Source organism: Anas platyrhynchos, chromosome 9 (genome assembly GCF_047663525.1).
Source record: "Anas platyrhynchos isolate ZD024472 breed Pekin duck chromosome 9, IASCAAS_PekinDuck_T2T, whole genome shotgun sequence".
Lineage (NCBI taxonomy): Eukaryota > Metazoa > Chordata > Aves > Anseriformes > Anatidae > Anas > Anas platyrhynchos.
The window spans coordinates 21,356,313-21,380,187 of NC_092595.1; the positions used below are offsets into that span (position 1 = coordinate 21,356,313).

Below are 23,875 nucleotides of genomic sequence, written 5' to 3' on the forward strand. Positions count from 1 at the left end.
TGTTACGGGTTATAAACACGGCGCTGGGCGCTGCCACGGTGTGAGGCTGCGAGGGCACCGCGGGGTGGCAGCGGGGCTCGGCTGAGGGGGAGCTGCGGGTGTGGGGCCGGGCTGTGCCCGGAGCCGTCCCCGGAGCCGTGCCCTGAGCCCAGCCGTGCCCGGAGCCGCCTCCCAGTCCCCGTCCCCGCCCGCCGGAGCCGCGCCCGGGCCGTTGCCGTGAGGGCAGGTGGCGGCGCGGTGCTGGCGCCCGGCATGGCGCTGCGCTTCGCCCCCGTCAGCGTCCCCCTGGAGCGGAGGATCCAGACGGTCGCGGTGCTGCAGTGGATCTTCTCGTTCCTGCTGCTGGGTAACAGCCTGCCTCCCCCCGCCCTGCCCCAGGAGGAAGGGGAGAGGAGAGGAGAGGAGGGGGTTTCCTTCTGTTCCCCGAGCCCCGGGCATCGGGCTGCTTCGGGGCTGCTCCTGGGCTCGGGGTCTTCTCCTGGCAGGGGGCTCTGGATGCTTTTCCTCCTCTGGGTCTCCTTCTTCCCGTGGAATCCTTTAGAAATACCTTCCTGAAATGCTAGTGACAGCACCTCCGCGGGCTGCCCACTGGGTTTCTGAGAGAAATTTTTAATGATCGTCACCATAAAGACTGCTACATCACTAACGCTGCTCACACTGATCCTGTCTAATAACTCCGTGTACCGTAGTTCAATAAACTTTTTGTTTAAATGGGTGGTGAGTTTGAATAAAGATTGGCAGTGAACTGAGAGCCAGCAGTGTGACCGCTTCGGTAAACTAATGCAAAATGTACTTTAAGAAAGCTTTCCTAACAATTTTTCTTAGTAAACTTGTTCCACTGATTGTTCTTCTGTAGCGAACTTTCCTAATATCTTAACAGGCTCTTATCACTAAACATCTAATCGTAACAGCAAAGCCTACAGGTAGGTGTCGGGAACTTGCTGAAATGAGCCGCTGGAGGAGGGAAGCTGGCCCTCGGTCCCCTGGGACCAGGTCCCCGACCCTACAGGTTGGAGGGAGAGCTGTGTGGGACACCCCAACCCGAGGGACGCGGTGACCGCCTGCCCATGCCCCGCTGCCAGCGCTGGAACACCTGACAGAAACCTGTGCTTTAGGGTTACAAGGAGAAAAAGAGAGCGTGCGTATCTGCCTTGTACATCTTGGAAATCCATTATCATTCAGGTGCTGCTCTGATGTGCTTCGGATAACTGTTGGGTTATTTTAATAGGGTCATTTATGTATGTGGGGGAAGCACGGGGGATATGGAGCATCTTCACTGGCTTATCCCTAGCGTTTGGCTGGTTTATGTTACCTCTAAATTATACGGGGTTGGACTATAAACTGTTTATGTTTGTGACTGCCCTGTAAATAACCCGTGGTTTTTATTCACTGTTATTGAGTTAAATCTTGACACATCTCATTATTCCTGTCTAAATAATGCAGTGGATACGAGAGGCAGTGGAAGGAAACAATTTTTATCCTAGCATGTGTGGTGACAATGCTGCTACCTCCTTGAGGAATATGGGAAGCCCCATCCCTCTGTGCTTCCTTGGAGTGGGCAGCAGAGAATCCCCCCTTGCTGCAGTTCGGGGGGAGCAGGCAGCTGTCTGCTGCAGCTGGCGCTGCCTGGGGGGAATAAGTGTCAAGGAAAGTCAGCAAGGAGGGGGTCTCACAGCTGCTTAAGCTGAATACAGTGAGTACACACGACCATGAAAAAATCTGTTGGCAAATGCCCCCACAAAGGACAAATTGATGCTAATAATAATCTGCTTTCGTTTATTTTTAGAGCTTTCTGGGGTGACTTTGTCATTTTGTATGTGCATCCTTGCAGTTACAGGTCAGTCAGAATGGTCTGGTTAAAAAATTCCATGTGGATCCAGGCAAAATCAGTCAGTTGGCTTTAGTAACTGCAAGAACTGAAAAAGATGTTGGTTCCTAATGTCGTGGATTGCAGTTATGCGTAGATGTCCTTTACCCTTTTGTGTCTGCTGAGCTAACAGACATGGAAAGAGTGTTTGTTTAAGCTCGTGAATTCAAAAGTGACTCTTCAGATCGTGCAGGCGATACCCAGGCACAAGTGGAATACTGTGTGAATTCATGGGGAAGGTCAAGGGGGGTTGGTGGTGTTTGGGTGGGTGTTATCGTTATTTTTTCTAATGCAGCTGGAACTAGTTTATACCAAGCAAGACTTTTCTGCAGATTCAGTGATTCTTATATAAAAATCAGTCGGTAACACCAGATGATAACCAGTGATTTGTGTTACAGGTATCATACAGCGTTTCTGTTTAGAGCAACGAATAAATAGGGTACTGGCTTAGTCCATAAAGTTGTCCATTGAGGATGTGGTGAGGTGCCACAGCTGAATAAAATAGCCTAGTAGAATGAATGATGAAGTAAGAGAACTCTAAAAATTAGTGCCTGGAAAGACAGAAGCTGAAGCAGGTAATGACATCCTTTAAATCTGGTAGGTGGCATGGGAAAATGTGGTTTGTTGTGCAGACTAAGCTGTAAGGGGGATGTGAGTCTGTTGTAACTTTGAATCTGTGATGTGACTTGGATAGAAGACTCTGGAAATCCAGCATTGTTTTTCTCTTCCTGGCTAAGAGAGTCTTTAAAGTAGCTAAATTTAAAGTAAAAAGTACATTGTGGTGGCGTTTGCACCTTGTTCTCCCTGGCACCTTGGTTGCGATGCTGCATGGTTTTCTTAGAGCATGGAGCTGATGTTTGAGCTCCTGCTTGTGTGGCTAAAGGCTTTGCACAGTTTGGCCAAAGTACATGCACGCGATAGCTACCTCAGACGGCAAACCTCAGCTTGCAGTTGCTTATCACCACTTGGAGAAAGCGCTGATCAGTCAGCGAGCAACTGGTTAAGTTCTGCTCCTTTACACTGCTTACTGGCCTGCGCTACAAACGCGGTACTTCTGCTTTAGAGCGTAGGCAGAACAAACCTGCCTCTGCCTCCAGAAAGCCGCATAGATGTACAGAGCATTTCATTAGATACAAAAGGAACCTCCTTAAAATTCAGGGTGTAAGTTCCCATGCTTTCCTGCGCTGTTACTGTAAGCTGCCAACACTTCCCCTCAAGCAGAAAAGGCGAGTTTTTATTGTAGCAGTGGGTCTTCTGGTGGTTATCCAGGAGCATGAGTCCAGAGGCAAAAATGACCTCTAAAATACTGTAAGTGATGTCTAGCAGCTAGCCTAACAATTTCCTGCACTGTGCTGCCTGAAACTGCCATGTGGAAGTGCAACAAGCTAAAATAGTTTAGGTGAAGTTCCATGAAAGAGAAAAGTGTCTCAAATGGGCTTGTTGCTTTTAAAAGAAAACTGCCAGCCTGGAGTCTGGGAAACTAAAGCTATCAAAATTGAAAAACAAGAAACACTAAAACTGGTGTTTCTTGCTGTGTTAAGCAGAAATCCAAAAAAGCTTCAGACTTGAGCATAATTTCAAGTCATAAGGGTTTCACTGCTGAAACAGCAAGTATGCAAAGTGTTGCAATTTCAGAGTACCTATTTTGGGAAAAAAGCTGCAAGCTGCGACTTTGATAAATGCGTTTTTCTGTCTGTAATTACTGTCAGTGGATGTTCATCAGCTTGCCAAGGGTCTGACAGTCCCAGGGCAGGTCTGGCCCCATGCCGAGCTCCTGCAGCGCCTGATGCTGCACGCTGGTGTCTGCCTGTGCTGTTGTGCAGCCAAATCCCAGGCAGAAGGTCACCTGGAGAAAGGAGACCTGCAAGCCCACAGGTGCTGCTGAGACGACCAGGGGCAAGAGCAGAGGTTGCATCATTCCAATCTTCCACCCCATTCCCAAAAGCAACTGTGACGGGCCATGAATGCAACAGGAACCTTAAGGTTCCTGACTGAGCACTTTTCACTACGGTTAGTAGAACACCTCATGTCCTCCTGCTAGGAGCCGGTGCAGGTTTTCTTTCTCTTGCAGAGTAAGCAAGCAGCCCTTTACCCGTAGTACAGGCACGAGGTGTGCCTGAGCACTGCCCGGCTGTGCACGAGGTCACTTTGTTTCGGGAGGTGCTCAGTGCCCAGGCAGCAGCAGGTAGGTCGAGGTGCTCCTTTCATGCAGTGAGATTCGCTTGCGGTGCTGCTGTGCAGGTGCTGTACCTTTTGTTGTTCACGCTCTGTGATCTGCATAAATCAAATGGCAATTGGACTGAATAAAGCTATTTTACAGAGATGGGGGAGAGAGGGTTTTTAACCTTGTCAGCCAAGGGGACTGGGGTTTTGTTCTGAAGTGAGGAGGTGGTCGGGAAGCATGGGACCTCTTTCACGGCTTGTTTTCTCCGTCCAGCAGTGGTGGGGCTGGTCTTGTCCTTACTGGGGATCTAGGAAGTGACTGCTGCGTGTGTACCCCTGTGTTTATTTGCAAAATACTTAATAATAGAAAATCAATACAGAATAGAAGCTATACTTTAGTATGCATGAAGCCACAAAATAATATGCTAAAGGCAGTGGTGTATATTAATGTGCATCCTGTTTTCTAGTGATTAAACTTCTGTGCATGCAGCAGGTAGGATGAAACACTGAATTTGGCTGGAGACAACTTTGAGTTGTGGGTCCAGCCTCCCCAAAACAACAGAGGTGATGAAACACTTGCCACAGAGTGAGATATTGCTGCTGTAATAATAGGTGACTTCAGTGGTGAGAAAGCAGGTGTGCAGTGGGATGTGCTAAAGCGGGGAAAAAAAAATAAATCCTTTTCCCCAAACATGTCTTGATGTTTTGTTATCTGGTGCTGGTTTGATTTGTCAGCTGCAGCTGGCTAACTAAAGCCACTATCTCACTCTTTTTTTTTATTATTATTATTTTTTATTTTTTAAACTTGCTTGCAGCACTCGGAGCCCTTCCTGGCACGCTGGCTGATATTGCTGCTTGGTTTCACGCCTCTCTGTGCTCATCTCTCCCTGACGTGCACTGCTGGCCCTCGGGCAGGGATTGGTGTGTGATCACAGGGCATAACAGGGTACTTGCCGATGTCTGACTAGTATTTCTAGGAACACTAGCGCTGCTACCTGCCTCTCAGGGAGGGAATTTGGTCGTGTCTGCGGGGATGTAAGTGCAGCTGTGCAGCGTCAGGCATGAGGACCACCTACTGTGGCATCATGTATGTGAGCATAACTAGTACTGAGTGCCTGAGGAGGAGTAAAAGACCTAGGAAATACGTGGACTAACACATTATTTGGCTTGCTGTCTCAGGATTTGGTAATCAGTAACTCAGGGATTTACTGTATCCAGGCCGCTCTATCTAACAGTCAGTACTGCCTAATGCTCCGTATCTCTTGCTTATCAGTATTTATCCCTGCAAGGTCTGCTTCCTTGGGAACGGCAACCAAATTCCCGAGTAAACAAGCCTTCAAACCAGCCTCCAAACCTTGGCATCTGAGGGTTTGTATTTGTTATCACAGTCGTGTTGAAACACAGCTCACTTGATAGGAATGCTGAAATATCTTCATGACTGGGACTGATACCCCGAGAAGGGACGGGTACGCATTCAACACATGCTCACCTCCTTACCACCTCAGTCCTGCAGATGGCTACCAAATTCACGTGGATTTCGACAATTTTAGTTTAAATAAGTTCCCCCTTATTTTTGCTGCGGTAATATTTTTTTATCTGGGAGTCTGCCACAGGTAGAAAGAGGCAGCAAGTTCCTGTGCTTCTGGTGGAAACGTGCTTGTAGGTGGAATTGTGCAGACTAGTAGCATCTAAGCAGGGTGGTATTAGCGTTACATACTCCATATTTTAGGGACTTTGAGGGTAAAAGCTGCAGAGCACTACTCTGTTGTCTTTGCAGACTGCCTCCTGTTAAGTCTTCCTTGGGTGCGACTGTTGGAGTTCATTTGCTGTATGCATTACTTCAGTTGAGTTTCTACCCCTTGCTTTGCCATCTGTACATAGCTCAGAAAGTATTTCCAGAAGCTAAGGCTGGTGGGTTTTTTGTTTGTTCATTTTTTGTTTTCTCTAATGAAAGAAGCCACTAGCAGGCAGAACTAGTTTGTAATGCCAAAATCAACTTATCACTGTTACCTTGCGAGATAATAGAGAGGAAAAAACGCTCATTAGGGACTAAATCATCACTGTGCAGCTCTCTGCTTTTCCCTCAATGTTCTGCTCCTCAAGCAGCCGGCTCGGAAGCATTGCTGCTGCGAAGAATAAGGCTGAGGAAAGCTCTGCTCTGCCCTAGGTACGTCCCTGTGCTTGTTAAGGAATATGCCATCTTTCATTTTTCCCCTGTGGCCGTAGAAACAAGACACAAGATTTTCAGCTTGCTTTCTTCCCCTGGCATGCTTTATGTATTTGTGTGCACGTGCGCTCCAAGCCCAAAGGAATATTACAAATCCCATCTCTACATGTGTATTCACGGGAATGCCAGTGGCATAACGATGTCCTGCTTATCTCACCCTTTGTGGGATGAGCTTCAAATCAGTCAGCTCTGAAAGCCTCCAACTGATTTAAGCCGTGGCAGCACGATGTGGTTCCAAAAAGCTTTGCTAAGGGCACCCGTGTGCCGTTGTTACAGCAGGACCTGCAGCGTGGTTCAGACCTGAGCTGTCGAGCAATCCAGAGGTGTGAGCAGCCTGGTTTGGGAGGCAATTGGACTGAAGTCGCTTGTTACTCCACTGCTCTGGGGAGCCTGTAGCGTGGGTTGGATGGAGACCAGCACCCTGGCCGCTGAGGATCCGCCTGCACCGGCTGGACGTGGTCTGTGACTGCTCTGAGGGCAGTGGGAGGCTTTCTGCCGGTGGGTGAGCTCAGACTTGGTGCCCAGGTGTTTGAGCATCCTTGGGCAGGACAGCTGCTGGTGCTGCCACCTAACACTACTGGTATTAATTCAGGTTCGAGAGAAAAAATTACACTGGAAGTGCATCTCAGGAGGATACAAAGAAGTGACAAATTCCAAGTCATTCACCTTCTGCCTAGAGTTTGTTTATAAAATACATGTAAGGTAAAGTGGCCACCATTTATCTGCTCAATGCCTTCTCTGAAGGAGAGGACACTGGTTTTGTGTTTATAGGCACGTTGGTTTTGAGTCACCGGTGCTCAGCTCACCTTGCTATGAGTAAATGCACTGAGATGATGAGGAGGTGCGGTACAAGGAATTTGCTTTGCATGTCTCGGTGTGAGTGCAGTAATAAATGGGTTTTGTCCTACAGCACGCCGAGCTTCTCCCAGGAGGTGCAGGGAGCACACTGAACTCCTGCCCCGTAGGTGCACCCCGTAACGTTGGCTCTGTCCTTGCTAAAGCAAAGCAGCAAGCGTGCTGATCTCCACGCGTGTTTGCCTGCACAGCACTGAATAGTGCTATCTTGCACTTCTCGCTGCTGATTTAATTAGCTCTCTCAGCAAGGATGCTTTGATCCAAAGCCCCTTTCAGCTGTTTGGCCAGGTAACAGATACTTAAAAGCCATGGGATTCTGCACGGAGCCAGAAGTCTCCTGAAAGGAAGGCTCAGAAATACAAATGCTCAGCAGCTCATGAGAACCTGAAGCTCATTGACCTATGGCAATTACAAAACTTCTCGTGCTTATTCCAATTTAGTGCATGAACCTTGTCATCTTGTCCAGATTATCATTGCTGCGAATTTCTGTAGTTTCAGGATTCATTTTTTTAAAGAACAGATAATGACTTTTCCTCCAAATGCTCCTGTTCCCTATTTTGAAGTGTTGCCAGCGTGGGGTACCCAGGGAGTCCTCCCTCGGGAGCAGAGGTGAGTGTCCTCCTTCACCCACGTCGCTTGTCCTCTGTTACAGGTGTTCCCCAGAGCTCACTTGCAGTCTGGGGGAGCTTTCCACATTGACTTTTGTCTGTGGGTCTCAGTGAGCCGTGGTATTTTTCTGGAGCTTTTGCTGAGGTGTTTCTTTGTGTGAGACCAGGTTTGCCTGTTTAAGCAGGAGGCAGTGGGCTTCTGTACTGACTGTCCCGAAGCAGGGAGTGTCCTTCAGACAGTGGTGTTTGACCCTGTTTTGACTTAGGGTTGTTCCCTTCTTTCCTTTGAGCAAATGCAATTCCGTATTCTGCTGATTCCTGCCAGAAATGGGCATATTCATTCATTCCTTTCCTACACAGTCTAACGGGCAGCTTTTCCTGCTTTGTCTGCTGCTCAGCTACCTCACAACGGTATCTCCTGGTCTGTGCTGCAGGCACAGCCGGGCTAGAAGCAGGGATAGGCTGGGAGAAGTTCAGAAAAAAATAAATACACACGTTGGAAGAAATACAGGAGTGTGCGTAGTTAGGCTCTGATTCCAGCAGCTCAAAACCTGCTTGAGGGAATCTGCTGAGAGTTTTCAGCTCCCAAAAATGCTGCTAGAGAAAATCTTTAATGAAGCTGATCTGAACTAGGACAACTGGTTTTTAGTGTTGGTTCATCTGCCTGTTTCCAAGTTTTTGTTTCTGCCAAGGTTAACACTGTGTTAGTCAAATTATTGCCTGATGTAATTCTTCCAAGGTTTCACCCCTCTCTCCTCACTGAGGTGCCTGGCCCAACGCGTTTCACCTTTTAGGATATTGCCCTCATGAAAGCCAGTCAAACGTGGGATATACAAAGCAGGTCTTAAAAATCTGCCGTGTAAAATGGCACAGAACAATGCCTCTGTTCTGCGGCTCTGCCAGTGAGGACTGGGCCCTGTTTTGCTTGCTGTCCTATAAATACAGGATGCCAAAGCCCAGGCTCCCTGGAATTCAGCATCTGCAGCTGTACTCGGACCCATGACCTGATGCGTTCTGCTCACAAGAAGCCAGAGGGAGCAGGCTGATGTAGGGCAGGGAGCAGTGTGCACCTAGGCACTGGCTTTACCTCACTGCTTATAGCTGCCTAATTTGCTGCAAGAGTGCAAAATTCTGCAAATCCTACAAAAGTTAATGTCTCCATAGGGAGTCTCCCTGAATTTCAGCTTTGAGCCCCAAAGTAACACATTCCATGTAATAATTTTTTTTCCTGTCTTTTTGAATTGTGCATAATGCACTGCCTGCACATGGGTATTGTGGGAGGATGCTACAGTCCTCATCAACCTGTGTCTGAAAGTAGCAGGGCTTAAAACTGGCACTGTGCTCCCACAGAAATGGTGAGTTTCTGATTGCAGTGATGTGTCCAGAGACTGAAATGAAACCTCGTGATGCTTTGGTCTTGTCTAGCACATCTTCATCAGCCGCAGAGCACTTTCTGCAGGGAGTAGAAGTACCAGCCCTACTATATAGGCAGAGAAATTAAGAAGCAGAAAGGGAAAGTGATTGCCCAGCAGCATTCCTGTCAGAAAAGAGATCTTGTTGCAGCCCTCTCCTTTCAAACCCCTCCTCCCATCTTCTTGTTCATGGGAGCATCATGTCTTTGTTAGCTCTTGCCGCCTCCTTTTAGTCTGTCCTAGGTAATCCAGATGTTACCTCCGGAATGTCAGTGTTCACCCTCACCACGGGGAGAAGACAGCTGTGCTGGTTCTCAGCTCGTGCTTTTGTTCTATTAAAAAAGCAAGCATCATCTTAGGCTGATTCCCCCAGTTGTGCAGAGTAAGAAGCACAGGTTGAGGTGATGCATCCTTGGAGGTAATTGCCTCAGTGAAACAACATTCACACGAGGTGGAACAAGCCAACTCCAATTTGTGTACATTTTCAGTAGCATCCCCGGTAACAATGCGAGGGCTGGGAATCCAAGATCTTAAAAAAGACAGTCGTGATTAATGCTAGTTGTGATATCTTTTTTTTTTTCCTCTTTCCTTTTGCAGCACAGTTTTGCTGTGGATTCTTTGTAATCTTGATTTTGGGCAACTTCTGGTTCCTTGCTGTTCTGTACCTCGTGTGGCTCTACCTCGACTGGGAAACGCCGTGCGCTGGGGGCAGACGGTCCCAGTGGGTCAGGAGCTGGACTGTCTGGAAGTACTTCAGGGAATACTTCCCCATTCAAGTGAGTAAAAGGTTTCTCACTGAACTGTAAACATTTGAACAGAGACGGTTTGAATAGCCGTGAATGTGGACTAATGTCTAGGACTCATCTGTGGTGTGATTATAATGGTTACACCATTTAAAATCTTTTTAAAACATGGGAAACCTGAGATTTAGCATCAGAAAGGGGCAGGGGAGGGGGAACAGGGGCTGGATTTCTGCTTGGACTGCTGGGACACAAGACAGTGCCTGAGCACAGTAAATGCTTCAGAGATGATTTTTGGAGATTTATCTATTTAAACTTCATTCAGCACTAAAACAGACCAGTAAAGTGCTTGGAAGAAATAAATGAATTGTCGTTGGTTCTGTATCCTGTCAACCTGCAATTTCCATGTGTTGTTTTTGAGAACCCCTGTGAAATGAATATTAAAACGTCCTCCACCATCTTTCTTTTTCAGCTTATAAAAACTTCAGATTTGAATCCAAATCACAACTACTTACTTGGCTTTCACCCTCATGGGGTCCTGGTAGCTGGAGCCTTTGGAAACTTCTGCACGGGCCCAAGTTTCAAAAATTTATTTCCTGGGCTTACTCCGTATCTGCATATTATGCCCATCTGGTTCGGCTGTCCCTTCTTCAGAGAATACATAATGAGTGCTGGTAGGTAAAATCAGAGTGTCTCAGCTGTTCTCCACATTGTAGCTTCTGCTTCAAATGTAAGGTCTTCTCCTGTACCCATAGGCTGTACCTAGAAGTTATTTCACTTCAAATGATCAGTGCTGAATTTAGAGCGCTGGCACTAACTGTTACGCAATGAACTGTTGTTGCAAAGTAATTTTGAAAGGTTTTATTAATTTTGCTAAACTGTAGCATGTATCAATATTTAAAATCGATCCTACTGGAAGTCTGAGTTGCTCTGTTGCATGATATGTGGCTATGCAATGCAGGTGGTTCGGGTGCAAGGGAGAGCTTTACAGCAAGAACAGCTCACAGTAGTTGTTCTTCTTGCAAGACTGCTCAGAGAATAAGGTCTATGAATAGTTTGATTTTGTTGGGTGTTAATGATGGTTATTAAATCTGAAATGTTATGGTCAAACACCGTATTTCTACCCTTTACAACACCACCTGGGTTAAACAGATAAGGTCAAGTAATAGCTGGTCATTAGAGTATTACTGCAAAATTTTGCCTAATACTTCTAGATGTGGCAAGAAGGGGAGCAAGGGGAGCAGGAACAGGAGCTAAGGAGCCTGTGGCTGAACTGATTTCATCTGCTGACCCACAGCGAAGGGGAACGGAGCCTCCAGCACCTGTTGTATATAAAAGGGTCGTGTTTGTCATTGGTACTGCAATAATAAAAGATACAAATAATAAGTAATAGAGTTTGGGGAATAGAAAAATACAAGTGAATGAGGACTAGTGTTCCTCTACAGTGGTTTAATACAGGAGTTATTTTACTTAAATTCATTAAACTACAGCATTTGAGTAAGTACGGTCTGCAGGACAAGTATAGGTTTGGGAGACAGATCTAGCTTTCAGTCCTCACTGCAACATGGACAGTGTGATTTCAGACAAACTATTTATCTGCTCCATGCGTGGACTCATGCCAAGGGTGCCCGGATTGATACCAGAATCCACGTGCACTTCAGCATACCAGAAGCGCCTTTCAGTGCAGATGTTGTTGTCAGAGTTTTTCTGAGGCTTGCAAGGTTAAGGGATTAGTAATGTTGCAAGATGACAAATTTGAACATTGCCTAGCCTGGAGGTCAGTTTACCTCTTTTTGCCATCTTGACCTGTAGAAAAAAGCATTTATATGCTAGACAAGAAATAACTGGAGTAAAAATCATGCTAAAGAATAGTCAGCATCTGAGCTTGTTTTTTTACCAGCGTGCAGCTGATGAACCAGTTTTATAATTTGACTCATAACCTGTATTATACCAAAGGGGATCTTTTGCTCCCTGTGTCTGAAGTCTGCCAGTTGTCCTTGGGAAGAGCAGTCACAGCATTACCCAAGCTGCTGTGCAAGGGAGAGCAGGGAGCCATCCCCTGCCTCCACATCAGCAAGGAAAGGAGTTGGTCCTGGGGAAGGACAGTGCCTCTCGCTTTCTCTTCCAGGGAAAATGCATGCTGAGTGGTGAACGAGCATCACTCACAGGATTTGTGTCCTGGGTCCGCTGCCTTCTTCAGAGCAACAGTGACTGGCAAGGAGTATATGGCAAATGGAAATAGCTTTTTACTGAGTTCTCTGAACTTGCCCCGAGATCCAGCTATTTCTCTTGGTGGCCAGCTCTCAAAACTAGATCACAGTCATTGTCTTTGTTGTGACATGTTCATAATCCATCTCGTAATGTCTGCAATAGGAAAAAAGGAGGTGAATCCTTCCCTCAGGATCCAGTAGAGCACAGTTTGATACCAGCCCTGTAAAAACAACAACACAAAAACAAACCCAAAACACTACAACAACAACAACAACAAAACAACCAACAACCAACCAACCAAAAAACACACAAAATGAAAAACAAACAAACAAAAAAACACAACAACCTAGATTTGATTTCTAGATTGTCATTTAGAATATATTAATTCAGCACAATATAACTAAACATGGCTTCTGGGTGAGTGGTACCAGTGTGAGCCTTATAATAGGACTTAAGCACGAAGTTGCTTTGGAGGGGTCAGCTGTTTCTGTTAGGAAGGACGCTTCTCAGAATAGCAAGCTCAGAGCAAGGTCTGAGTCGATGCTACAGACTCCTACATCAGTGTGCCTCTGATTAGAAGTAGCAGCATTGGCAGGAGCACAGGGAAACTATTCTAGCCTGAAGAGATTAGCCTAAATAAATGTGAGTGACAGGTCCTGGTTACTAGAGAATAAGCTGATGCAGCCATTGGGAATCCTGCAGCGGGGCCTTTCCTGCTTCTTCTGTGTCCATGGCCTGAGGCGGAGCTGCTGCTTGTAGCTTTGAGAAGAAGGGGTACAGCTTGGCACTGTAGATCCTCATTTGAGTTAACAAGTCCTTTAGTCATTCTCTTAAACCCTCTGTGCTTTATGGCTTTTGCCGCTGCTTGAGCACAACCTGCTGCAGTTGAGCTGTGCTGTTCTCAGACATAGAACCAGAGGCGGAGCTGAGCAGACAGCCAGCCGAGACAAGGTTGGCTCTTCCTAAAGATCTCAAACTTCTGTGGTAGGCAAGCAGCATTTTAGCTCATCGGTGTGAAATTAAAGGACTTAGCTAAGACCTAATCTGTCGCATAGTGAGGGTGTTGAATCCAAATCTTTCAACTCAGTTGTGCTGTAACTGTTGAGAAACCTCATTTAGACATGATTTAAAAATATTTTATATATTTCACTGTACTTGGAAGTGAAGCATCCGTGAGTGACTCTCGGAATGTTTGCTCCTAAAGGGATGGTTTCAGCCTCCAAGGAGAGCGTCTCGTATGTGCTGAATAATGAAGGAGGTGGCCACGCGTCCATCATTGTGATCGGAGGAGCCGAGGAATCCCTGAATGCACATCCTGGAAGTTTGACTTTGAACGTCCTCAACAGGAAAGGCTTTATTAAAATGGCCTTGAAACATGGGTAGGTTTCCCATCTGGCCTGTCCCAGTAAGCACGCTTTGAATACAGAGTCGTAAATATAGTATAAATTATGTGTAGTACACTCAGAATTAGAATTTGAAAGAGCTATTTGTGTACGAACGTTCAGATATCTGATGTAAGAGCTAGTCTGTACACCTCGATCCAATCTGGGTGTCGAAAAATCCTTTTTGTCTTTCATAATTTATGAGCAGTAGGTGGAGTTATTAGCATATCTTGGTGATCTGTTTTAGTTGTTCTATATTGCAGTAGCAAAAAGTGAGAATTGTGAAACAATATTAGTAAACCTTGGCTTTTATTGCTGACCGATGCAGACGTTGTTTTCTCTTATGTAAATTGGAGTTATAATAAGACAGAATTTTCTTACCACTCTAAGCCAAAAAAATTTAGAAAGCTAGACCCTGTTTTATTAAATCGCTGTAAAATGTATTCCAGGAAGATTTCTTTTCACCTTTATTCTGAAGACTTTTTTTGATTTTGAAGATTGTTGTTTACAAAAGTACGTTTTGGGGAAATTTGTAATGAATCTCAAGAAAAACTAGCTTTCTTTTTACTATCCAACATCTATCAGTATGTAACTAAGCAGAGAGAGCATTAATATCTTTTGAATGCTTTATACAGCGTGAGCTGTTGTTTATGCTGAACTACTGGAAGTATTCGAACCAATGACTTATTCCCACTAAGCTGTCTGTTAAGCTCCCAGGATTATACATCGACATACAAAACGATAAGAAAACAATATTAATCCTTGACAGGTCTGTAACAGTTTTTAAACTACTAATTAGAAGAAAAAAGGTGAGCTCTGAGAAGAGCTCTGCTTTCACAAAGGATGCTAAGGTAAATTTATTCTGGAAACTGTTATGTGTCAGAATATTCCAAGAGGGTTTTTTCTATATATGTCACTAGGATTTTCAGAAAAGAGCTGTACCCTGATAAAGTAACATTTCAGTGGAATTTGTACCCAGAAACAACACTTGTGTATTTAAATTGGGACTTTGATCAAAGACACCCAAAGGTACTAATCTCTGTTCAATTGCTACTAAATTCATGAGTAGTTTTTATTTATTACCATAATGTTTGGAGGTTTATTTATTTTATTTTTTTTTTGAGCATGTCTGATCTGTCAGTTCACAAAGGCTGGTATCCATCTATCATCTAAACTGATTTGGATTGAGAAACTAGATACTCCTGTGCCATTCAAGGCCTTGATTTCAAGAGCATCCCCAACACATGACAACACTCTCAGGGAACTTACAAAACACAATAATGAACACTTTGTTCTGTGTTAAGTTCAGTACTTCAAGTCATGGTTCTCCTCTTAAAGAAAGGCCTAGTGTCTGGAAATAATGCCCTACCTGACTGACTTACCTACACCTCACACATGATCATCCTAACCACTAGACTACGAGTTATTCTGGGTCTGAGCACCTTCTAGACAAACAGCCTCTGTGTGAACTGTAGGACACCTGACTTCATTTCTGTATTTCTGTTCTGGTTTTGGACTGTATGGTGATAGGACATGATGAGACTCCAGCGGCTACAGCTCTTGCAGCACTGTAGGCAGACCTGAGATCCTGTGCCAAAGGCATCCAGTAGATGCTTCTGCTTTTATCATTTGTTTCTATCAACTAACAAATCTGAAATGAACTTGTGGAAATGAAAGGGCAAGGGAGGTCTGCAGCGTGAGGAGGGTGAAAAGAACACATGCTGTAAGTGTCTACGTATCTTTCTGGTGCTTGTGATCCACAGCATCAAATACCAGGAGAGGAAAGGGCAGTGCATAGACCAGGAGTCCTGTGCTCCCTGGCCCTGGCTTTTACACTGCCAGTACAGAAAAGTTCTTATTCCTCAGCTGGGAGCTCATCAAATTTGCTCTTAAGTATGAAAGCTTAAGTCCTCTGCACTTCTGGAAGACATTTTGGTCCAAGGTAATACAGATCTGATATGAAGTGAAGAAATTCTAAAGATATGAAAGAAGCGATGAATCAGCTAACTTATCCTTAGTTTCACAATCAGAAGTTACTTATTTCTCTGTCACAACCTCCTACATAGTGTCTTGCAAAAGTCTTTACCATCCAGATTAGAAGAAATCTCACAGTCTTGGGGTGCTATTGCACCACCAGATTTTCCTGTTTGTCTTAACGTAGTAGTAAAAAATGGAATATTTACACAGCACATTATGTACCAGGTTTTCCAATATTTTCTTTACAGGTGGCTGGGTGATTTGTTGTATGAGAAACCACCCTCTGAGCAGACACCATTCAGGGTAGTGAGTGGGAATGACAGTATTTGGGGATCTTCACGCTTGAGAAATTATAGAAGCAGTTGTTTTGTCCATACAGGAGAGTTTTGGTTGTCCACAGTATTTTCCAGACAGCTCTGTCCTAAATGTATCCTCCTCAGGCATTCAGAGCTTTGTGATAATTCATCTCAACAATATTATGGCAATGCTACTATTTTACAGTGTTTTCTTAAAGATGGTGTAAGCTGAATGGAATGAATGAAACCAAGGCTTCAGTAAAGCAAATAAAACCTCTCAGTATCCTTCAGAGACTGCTTGGGATTGCTCTGGTAGGGTTTTCTGTTGTTGTTGTTGCTTTGTTTTTGTTTTTAAGCTTAAACTGTGTAGAATACTGTTTGATCAAGCTCAGAATTTATCTAAAACATACTGCAGTTGAGGCTTTAAATATAGTGATGCTTTTGCCTGTTGGAGATGACTGCACTGATTCCATCTGCCTAAGTTGTTTGTTTGTCCAGGAGCTAGTCAGGGCCCTTCCTCCCAGCCAGTTCATGAACGGAATGAAAATTCATTAGGCTGTGAAGGAGCCAGAATGAGTTAATATAATTTCTGTGAGTATGATTTGACCCCTGATAAAAATAGATCAAGGCTAGTTTTCGAAGAAGTCTGGAGGAAGTAGGATTTCACTGGGAGTTGGACAGTGGGGGAGTTTGGCATTGTACTCGTGTTTTGTATGGATGTCTGTTTCTTATCATGCTTTTTGTGCCGAAATCAAGTGCCTGCATTATTCTAGTCAAAAGGCAGAGGAAGGCTAAGATCTGTTTCTGACACCACCCAGCTGGGAGCATTATAAGGTTAGCAATGAGGCTTCTTTCCTTGCCAAAGGAGAGAATACAGTGGAACAAGGGTGGACTTGCTGAAATAGTGGTGGATTTGATCATAATTATGATGCATACAATTATTCATTTTTTATTATTATGAATGATCATAAAAGGTTGTAATGGGTAGCAAACAGCTAAATACTGTCCAAATACTCAATGCTACTTGTTGTGAATGACTTTTATTCATTTATTTTTTTGAAACAAACCCAAAAACCCTACACAGCCAAAAAGCAGCTCTCTATCAAAAGAACTGAATACCTGCTACTGATACATACTAGAGCTGCTGAAGATTTCTGTGCTGGTTATTGGGAAAGTTTCCACACTGCTGATGTGAACCACAGTGCAAATGCTGGCTGGTGTGGGATCCTCACTGTTCATTGTGTTGCTTTACAGGGCTCATTTGGTCCCAGTGTTTTCCTTTGGCGAAAATGAGCTATTCAAGCAAGTTGCAAACCCCAAAGGTTCATGGCTCAGAAACGTACAGGAGAAACTGCAAAAGATAATGGGCTTTGCTTTACCATTGTTTCATGCTAGAGGAGTATTTCAATACAGTTTTGGCTTAATACCTTTCAGGCAACCTATTCACACTGTTGGTAAGTTCCTTGTGCCTTTTCTAATGCTTTTGCAAATATTTAAAAATGCATAGATGTTCTCCTAATATCTGTGTAAATTTATAAATCTAAGAAATATCTGGCTACTGTGCAGCTAAAACAAGTATGTGAGGTTTAAAATAAACCTTTGCATATATATATATATATAAATATATATATATATATACTTAATTCCTCTCCTCCCCCATGTCAAAGGAGGAAATCCTTTCTCCCTTTTCCCTTTCTGTCCCAGAACAAATAGTATTGTTCATTCACAGTTATTCCCAGGCTTATAGCTGCAGCAGTCCTCAAGGAAACCAAAAGAGTTGTCCAGCCCATACCAGAGGGCTGGCACAGCTCTGCAGCCAGTGCTGTGGATTCTGGGTGCCACAATTTTTTTGTAAGATGCCCAGCATCTTCATTTCTTAGCCCTGCAGAGAAGCAGCCGTGGGATGTTCCTGGTATTGCACAGCCACTGCAGCTGCACTCCGGGGCAAGGCTGCTGGAAAGAGCTGGTGGTCACTGGGACTGGGAGGGATGGAGGCCTTCAGCTCCCTATGGTGTTTCCTTCCGCCTCCCCCCCCCCCCCCCTTTTTTTTTTTTACTTGCTATGGAAAGATCTATGTTTAATTAAGAACACGCATGCCACGTTGACAGGCAGTTTGGAAGAGATTTTTCTTGCAGCAGAACTTGTACGATCTCGTGAAATCCTTTACCTTTGGTGTCTCTGTTTCCTCATGTTTGAAAACTATTTATTACCATCTCCCTGCATTCGTTGGGGGGGGGGGTGGGTGGGTGTGGTATGGCTCAAAGCAGGCTTGAAAGCATTAGCTCACCTACTGAAAGCTGCAGAGTTGTACTGACCTCCACCCAAGCCGGTTAGCTGTGTTCATGTGGCCAGGTATCTGTGTCCTCCTCCTGGAGCAGACACTAGCTCAGAAGCTGTTGTCCCTAAAGCAAAGAAAGACGATTCAGTAAAAGCAAGGTCCCTGAAGTCTAAGTGTGCATGTTTAGGGCTTCACAAGTGAAGTAACTTTGCTTTTCCTGAGAATTATTACTGCTTTTCAGAAACAGAATCAGCTCTAGAGTATTGATTTGAGCATTTTGCTTAAAGCTGAATCTGAGGAAGATCTGTGTAATTTCTAATTCCACAAGAAATTCTCTGCTCCCGGAACAGACTTCTGCAGAAAGGCTTGGGGCGTGGTTTGATGTTTCCAGTCAAGCTCCAAGATCTTCTGCGTCTGACGTGTAGTGATTTCCCCCCCCATCAAAGCACTGCTCCAGCCAGGGCCGGGATCACACCCGTGTAGGCCCTGAGAGCTCTTGGCAGCTGAGCCTGCCGCAGGAGTATGCAGAGTGGCTCTGGCTGCACTTTCCTTCCCGTTAGTCAACACCACCCAATTTGAAGTGGCGATATGTGTTGAAAGGGATTTTCAGGTGCTTTTGAAAAAGCTCCTGGAGAGTGCTTTTAACTCTCTGTTTTTCTAGAAGGAAGTTAAAAGAAGATTTAAAGATTACTTCCTCTGCAATCTTTGTCAAGTCTATTATGCTCTCAGTGCCTCCATTTACTTCAGTGAAAGAAGAGCAGCTGTCAAAAATTGTAGTGAGTGAACAACGTGAGATCGTGGGAAGTCTCTGTCAGCAAATTGGAGTTTTTTTAACTAAAGCATTTTGTGGAGGAGGCTGCCCTCTGGACTTGTGTGGGCTTACCTCATGTTCCCTCCAGACCTGACTCCAGCTGAAGAAGCGTGACAGCAGGCTTCGCACAGTGTGGGGAATGTTCAGGTTGGAAGGGTATTTGTGAGCAACTTACGGTTCAGAGACACTTCACAGGGTTTGGGGGTTTCAAGTGCTACCTCTCCCTAAGCTGAGGTAACAGATGAAATTTCTGGCGCAGGAGCAGTGATGCCCATTTTGTACAAATTGGAGAATATCTCCATTTCCCTCAGTGTTCACGTGTTTGCGAGCTTGTAGGCTTCACTCTTTCATCTGAATTTGAACAACAGAGAGGGAAAATACAGACCCAGGGCCTAGGTTTGTGAGAGGCAGGATGAGGCCTGAGAGCAAGAGAGCTGTGCTGTGACTCTGCCAGCTTGCTGGGAGCTGGGCAGAGCCATCACAGGAGGGAGAGCAGCTTTACTCAGAAAGAGATGTCAACGAAGCTAATCCTGCTGTTGTGTTTGACTTCCAGTGGGAAGCCCCATCCCTGTAAAACGGAACTTGAATCCCACCACTGAAGAGATTGAACAGCTACATGCGGTATATCTACAGGAACTACGAAAATTGTTTGAAGAACACAAAGGAAATTATGGGATCCCTGAGCATAAAACTCTTATCTTTGAGTAGTAAACCACAATCCGCCATTCTAAATCTCATGGAAAAAACTACTGTATGCTGAAAGAGTTCTTTCTTGCAATCTGTGTTTTGCAATCTGTAATTATCCTTGTGTAAGGAATAATTTTAAGAAAGGATTATTAAATAGTTTATTGATCTTTATTTTATGAAAACAAAAAAAAAGCATCCTAAGGGTGCAAGCCGTGAAGCCAGTGCTGTTTTGAGTTGTCCTTTTAGGTTCATCTGTACTAGAAATGCCAGTGAGAGACTCAACACTGATGTTCTTACTACCATGGTACTTTACCATAGCTTGAGCAGAGGAAATTGCCCCAGCATGAGAGCAAGAGCAGGAAAAGCATATATACCACAGAGGTCTGTCATTAGACATTGGGACTGTAACCAACACGTATCAAACACAAGTTGTCTTCTTAATGTCAAAAAAAAAAAAAACCCTGCTGCTCTTCCAAACCAAGTTGTGTATTTTCAGTAGATGGCTATTACGAGCCATTTGCATGTGAAATCATGAATAAATGAGTTTTCTGCCTTGAAGAGGATATCAGCAAAAGCAGTTTGTCCAACCAATGGAGCAGACCAAACACTGTTTGCAGGAAGAACAGAGTGTTGAGTTACTCTGGGCACATATGTGCTGGGTGGGGGTAAGCACTGAATAATGTGACTTTTTTCGACAGCTGTCCAGTTTGTAAGATGAATCAGCTTTGTTTGGTAGTTTTAGTCTCAGAGAAGATGGCAGGCACAGGACAGAAGTACACCAACGAAGCTAGTGTGGGAATCATGTGAATTTCACCTCTTACGCAAATGAAAAGTTATCATATGCCAAGCACTTCCACACAAGGAAGGGGAGCCCAATTTGTTCAGTCTAGTTCTGAAACTTCACCAAGGAAAGTGTACTTGATTTATGTCTTCTTCCCCACTGATAGATGTGGGGAAGTACGTGGAAAGCAGTGCCTTGGAGTGACAGCCGTAATTGCCAAAGCAGTGGGAGGACAGCTGTAGGGTGCGGCAGGTTAAGAGGATATTTGGTGTGCAAACCAGCTGCCTAGATTTGAGAGGTTTATCTGAAATGTGGATATCCATCTAAGAGAAGAAGAAAAAATATCTTAGCCAAACTCTTTTTCAATTAAAGTGCCTAGGTTTCTGAGATGATTTGTAAAGAGAATTACAGTATAAATATAAATATATGTATTTAAATGAAATTCTTGTATTTGTAAATGCTTTTCATCTGTGTGTGGACTTTGCAGACCTGGTTTTACTGAAGTGTTTGGTTTGCTCTAAGCAGTTTTTGCTCATTGGGCAGCATGGGGCATCTGCAGCGGGGTCGGCTCAGCACAGGCGTGCTCTGGGAATGGTGGTGCTGGCTCTATAAGCACAGCTACATTGGACGCATCTGATTCTCCTCAGGAGAAATGCAGTTGGAATTTTGGGAAAAGTTAAAACTTTGTAAAGAAAAGATCATAGCAAAATGAAGGTCTTCAAGGAAAAGGGTCAAAATATTTTGACTCCTGAGGAGTGGATTCCTTATGAACCAAAGCCCCAAAGCTGTGTAGATACTTGCCAGACAGACCAGATGTGTGTTGGGCTGGAGTTCCAGAAACCCTCCAGCAGCAGATTGATTTCCCTAGGAGGGCCGATATATACCTTCTGGTATATAGCAGTCATTCAGAGGTGACCAGCCAGTGAATCCTGCTCTCACTTTCTTCAGGACTATGGATGTCTCTCTGGGAGCCAGGATGAGAGCTGGAATTCTTGCTGTTGCCTTCCCAATGCTTTTGGTGCCTGATGATCACTGTGGTGTAGACATATCACTTCTTCCTGCCTTGTTCCTCTCTCCTTGGGATAAGATCTCTGAAGAACTGTGTGTGCATACAAAATAAAGAATATTGGCTAAACAGGGGAGTTACGAGCAGAGCTTGAGAAGAGGAAGCACTATGAGTGTGAATGTTTAACATGAACTTAAGATCAGGGCTGTTTCAGCACTTGGAAGGGCGTATGTCTAGGGAAGTCAAATGTGGCAGGTCTGATACCTGGGAAGAGGCCTCCAGCATCCTGAGTGCTGTAGTGATGAGCCCTGAATAATCACTGACCCATTTTGGCTTAGCCAGCTATGTGAAATTTCCTTTGGTTTTGTTTTTTGCTGTCTGTCCTGGTGAGGAGTGCTGATACAGTCATGAAAGAAGAATTTGGAGTCTGTGTCAGGCTTCCGTCCTAAATCATCTGCTCTAGTGAGATATTTCCTCTCATTTTCAACCTGCTCTTTTCCTAATACCTTAATGATATAGGAGCTCAGGATGTAAATTTGAAAGCATTAGCATTGGGGTGAGGATGGGAAGTGATTGTAATAAAATCAATTTAGCTAAAAATTCTAAGGAATATAAAGATACTGATTTGGGGGCAATACCTGGTCCAGAGGGTACTCTGCAAATAGGCTTACTTCTGAATTCCATGAGAAAATTATTTATGGGCTCTGAATATCATTCATAACTGGCATAGTTAGAACAAGTAGGGATTGTGTTGCTGTGACTACTAGTATTTGTTATGCTTTGTAACACAGGAAGATGGAGGAAAAAAGAAGTCTTTGAGCAATATGAGTATTTTTTCTTCTCTATAACTACTGCATATTGCCTGTGATGGTCCTTACAAACTACCTTTTATTAAATTTTCTACATGTTTAGGCCTATTTTAAAATACAGTATCAATCTCTAATAGGCATGCTGTCTTCTAAAATAATTTGGATTTTACAAATCCAAATACTGTTTGGATTTGTAAAACAGCCCTGCTTGAACACCAGGTTGCTTCAGAGCAACCTGGAAACTGTAGATCTGTGGTGATGCCCACGCTTACTGGGACTTGCACTGTGGTGTGTTACTCTTAGTGCTTTTTAATGAGATGGGTAATCCCAGGGAAGCTAGTCATCTGTTAAAAAGATAGATGCTTTGCGTGTTTACCATTCAAATACTGTTTCTCTGATGTGCTCAAGCTGGCAATGCCTGCCTGTTGCCTTGTGAGTGAACATCTCTCCCAAATTTGATTCACAAAAAGTCTTTAAGCAGCAGTGCTTAAGATTTTTTTACTTCCTGAACTACAAAGCATATTTTACACTCTTTGTAACTCTTCATGACACCAGAAAAATATGAATGTCAGTTGTATCAATGATAGATGTGGCAAGATGGTGTGAGATAATAAAAGTTTATACCAAAGAATGCTTGTGTGGACTGGAATTCAAATATTTGTCACTACTATTCGATACAGGATTTGCACTTCATCCGTCGGACACCGGGAGCCTGACTGAACTCAAGAGGTCATATTAGAGGAGCTGTAAGGCAGTGCTTAAATAAGGGGTCAGTGAAACTGGATAGATTGCTTGCTTCAGTCTTCTGAGCAGTCACCTGAACCCAGGTTCCTGCTGATGGTCCAAAAGAGCTTGAGGAAGAAGGGATCCATGGCAGGGGAAAGGCTGAGCTGCAGCTATCCACAGCCAGAAACAGTGCCCAGGAGATGCAACAGGCAAGCTAGAGCACAGGAGGGTGGGTGACTCCCCTGAAGAACTGGTGATAGAGCTTTTAGAGTTGAATTCAACTGAGTTTAAGCATAAGTTTGAATTTTAGGTTAAACTTGTATTGAAGAGTCAAGCTCTTAGTATCAGAACCCCAGAAAGAACAAACCCTGTAGAGGCTCCGCTTAACTCTAGAAATTGGGGAACTAAATAGCCACTTAAAGTAAAATAAATAAATAAAACTAAAAACAACAACAACAAAAACAGCATTTCTCTATCAGGAAGAAGAAAAACAACCACCTTAAAACTGATGCCTTTTAGTTTTTATATTAAAACCAAACAAACATAAAAACAAAAACAATGCTTATACTAACAGCTCCACTGGCAAGTATAAATTCCTAAGCCTGAGAAAGGCTGAGGATGTTTTGTTACTGCTTTAATACTTCCTTTATGGAAGGATCCCACTTTGCATCTCTGTATACCATAAAGGGAATAAAGAATAAAAAGCAGTGGCCTTGGATTGCTTTGAAGTAGTCTCATTACACCTGTGTGTAATTGGGAGGTATGTCACGGTTTATCAATGCATCAACATCACATTTTAGTTTTGTTGAAATACTAAAAAGAAGCAAGTTATACCCATAAAGCTAGAAAGAGAGAAAAATGAGGAATGGAGTGTGACTGAATTTTCTTGCTTTCTAAAGTGCTTCAGAGACACAAATGCCGATCACAGCTGCTCGTAATGGGTAAATAACATTACCTCCACATTGAAGTAGTTGACTCTGAAGGGAATTTGGTGGCTGAAGGATGTAGACAGCTTTTCAGCTGCTATTTCTTACAGTTG

General features: G+C 44.1%; 1 protein-coding gene across 2 annotated transcripts; it reads left to right on the forward strand.

The window, feature by feature from the left end:
* The first annotated feature begins 22 nt into the window (after positions 1 to 22).
* On the forward strand, positions 23 to 22,741 carry MOGAT1 (monoacylglycerol O-acyltransferase 1). Of its 2 annotated transcripts, none has more exons than XM_005026421.5 (6): positions 23 to 346; positions 9,730 to 9,908; positions 10,345 to 10,546; positions 13,288 to 13,462; positions 16,993 to 17,192; positions 19,381 to 22,741. In XM_005026421.5, the coding sequence occupies exons 1-6, from the start codon at positions 253 to 255 to the stop codon at positions 19,533 to 19,535; spliced, it is 1,005 nt and encodes a 334-aa protein (XP_005026478.3). In that variant the 5' UTR covers positions 23 to 252; the 3' UTR covers positions 19,536 to 22,741. The 2 variants fall into 2 exon arrangements, with proteins under 2 accessions (XP_005026478.3, XP_038039471.1); XM_038183543.2 differs by lacking the exon at positions 23 to 346 and adding an exon at positions 2,463 to 7,721.
* Positions 22,742 to 23,875: the final 1,134 nt, after the last annotated feature.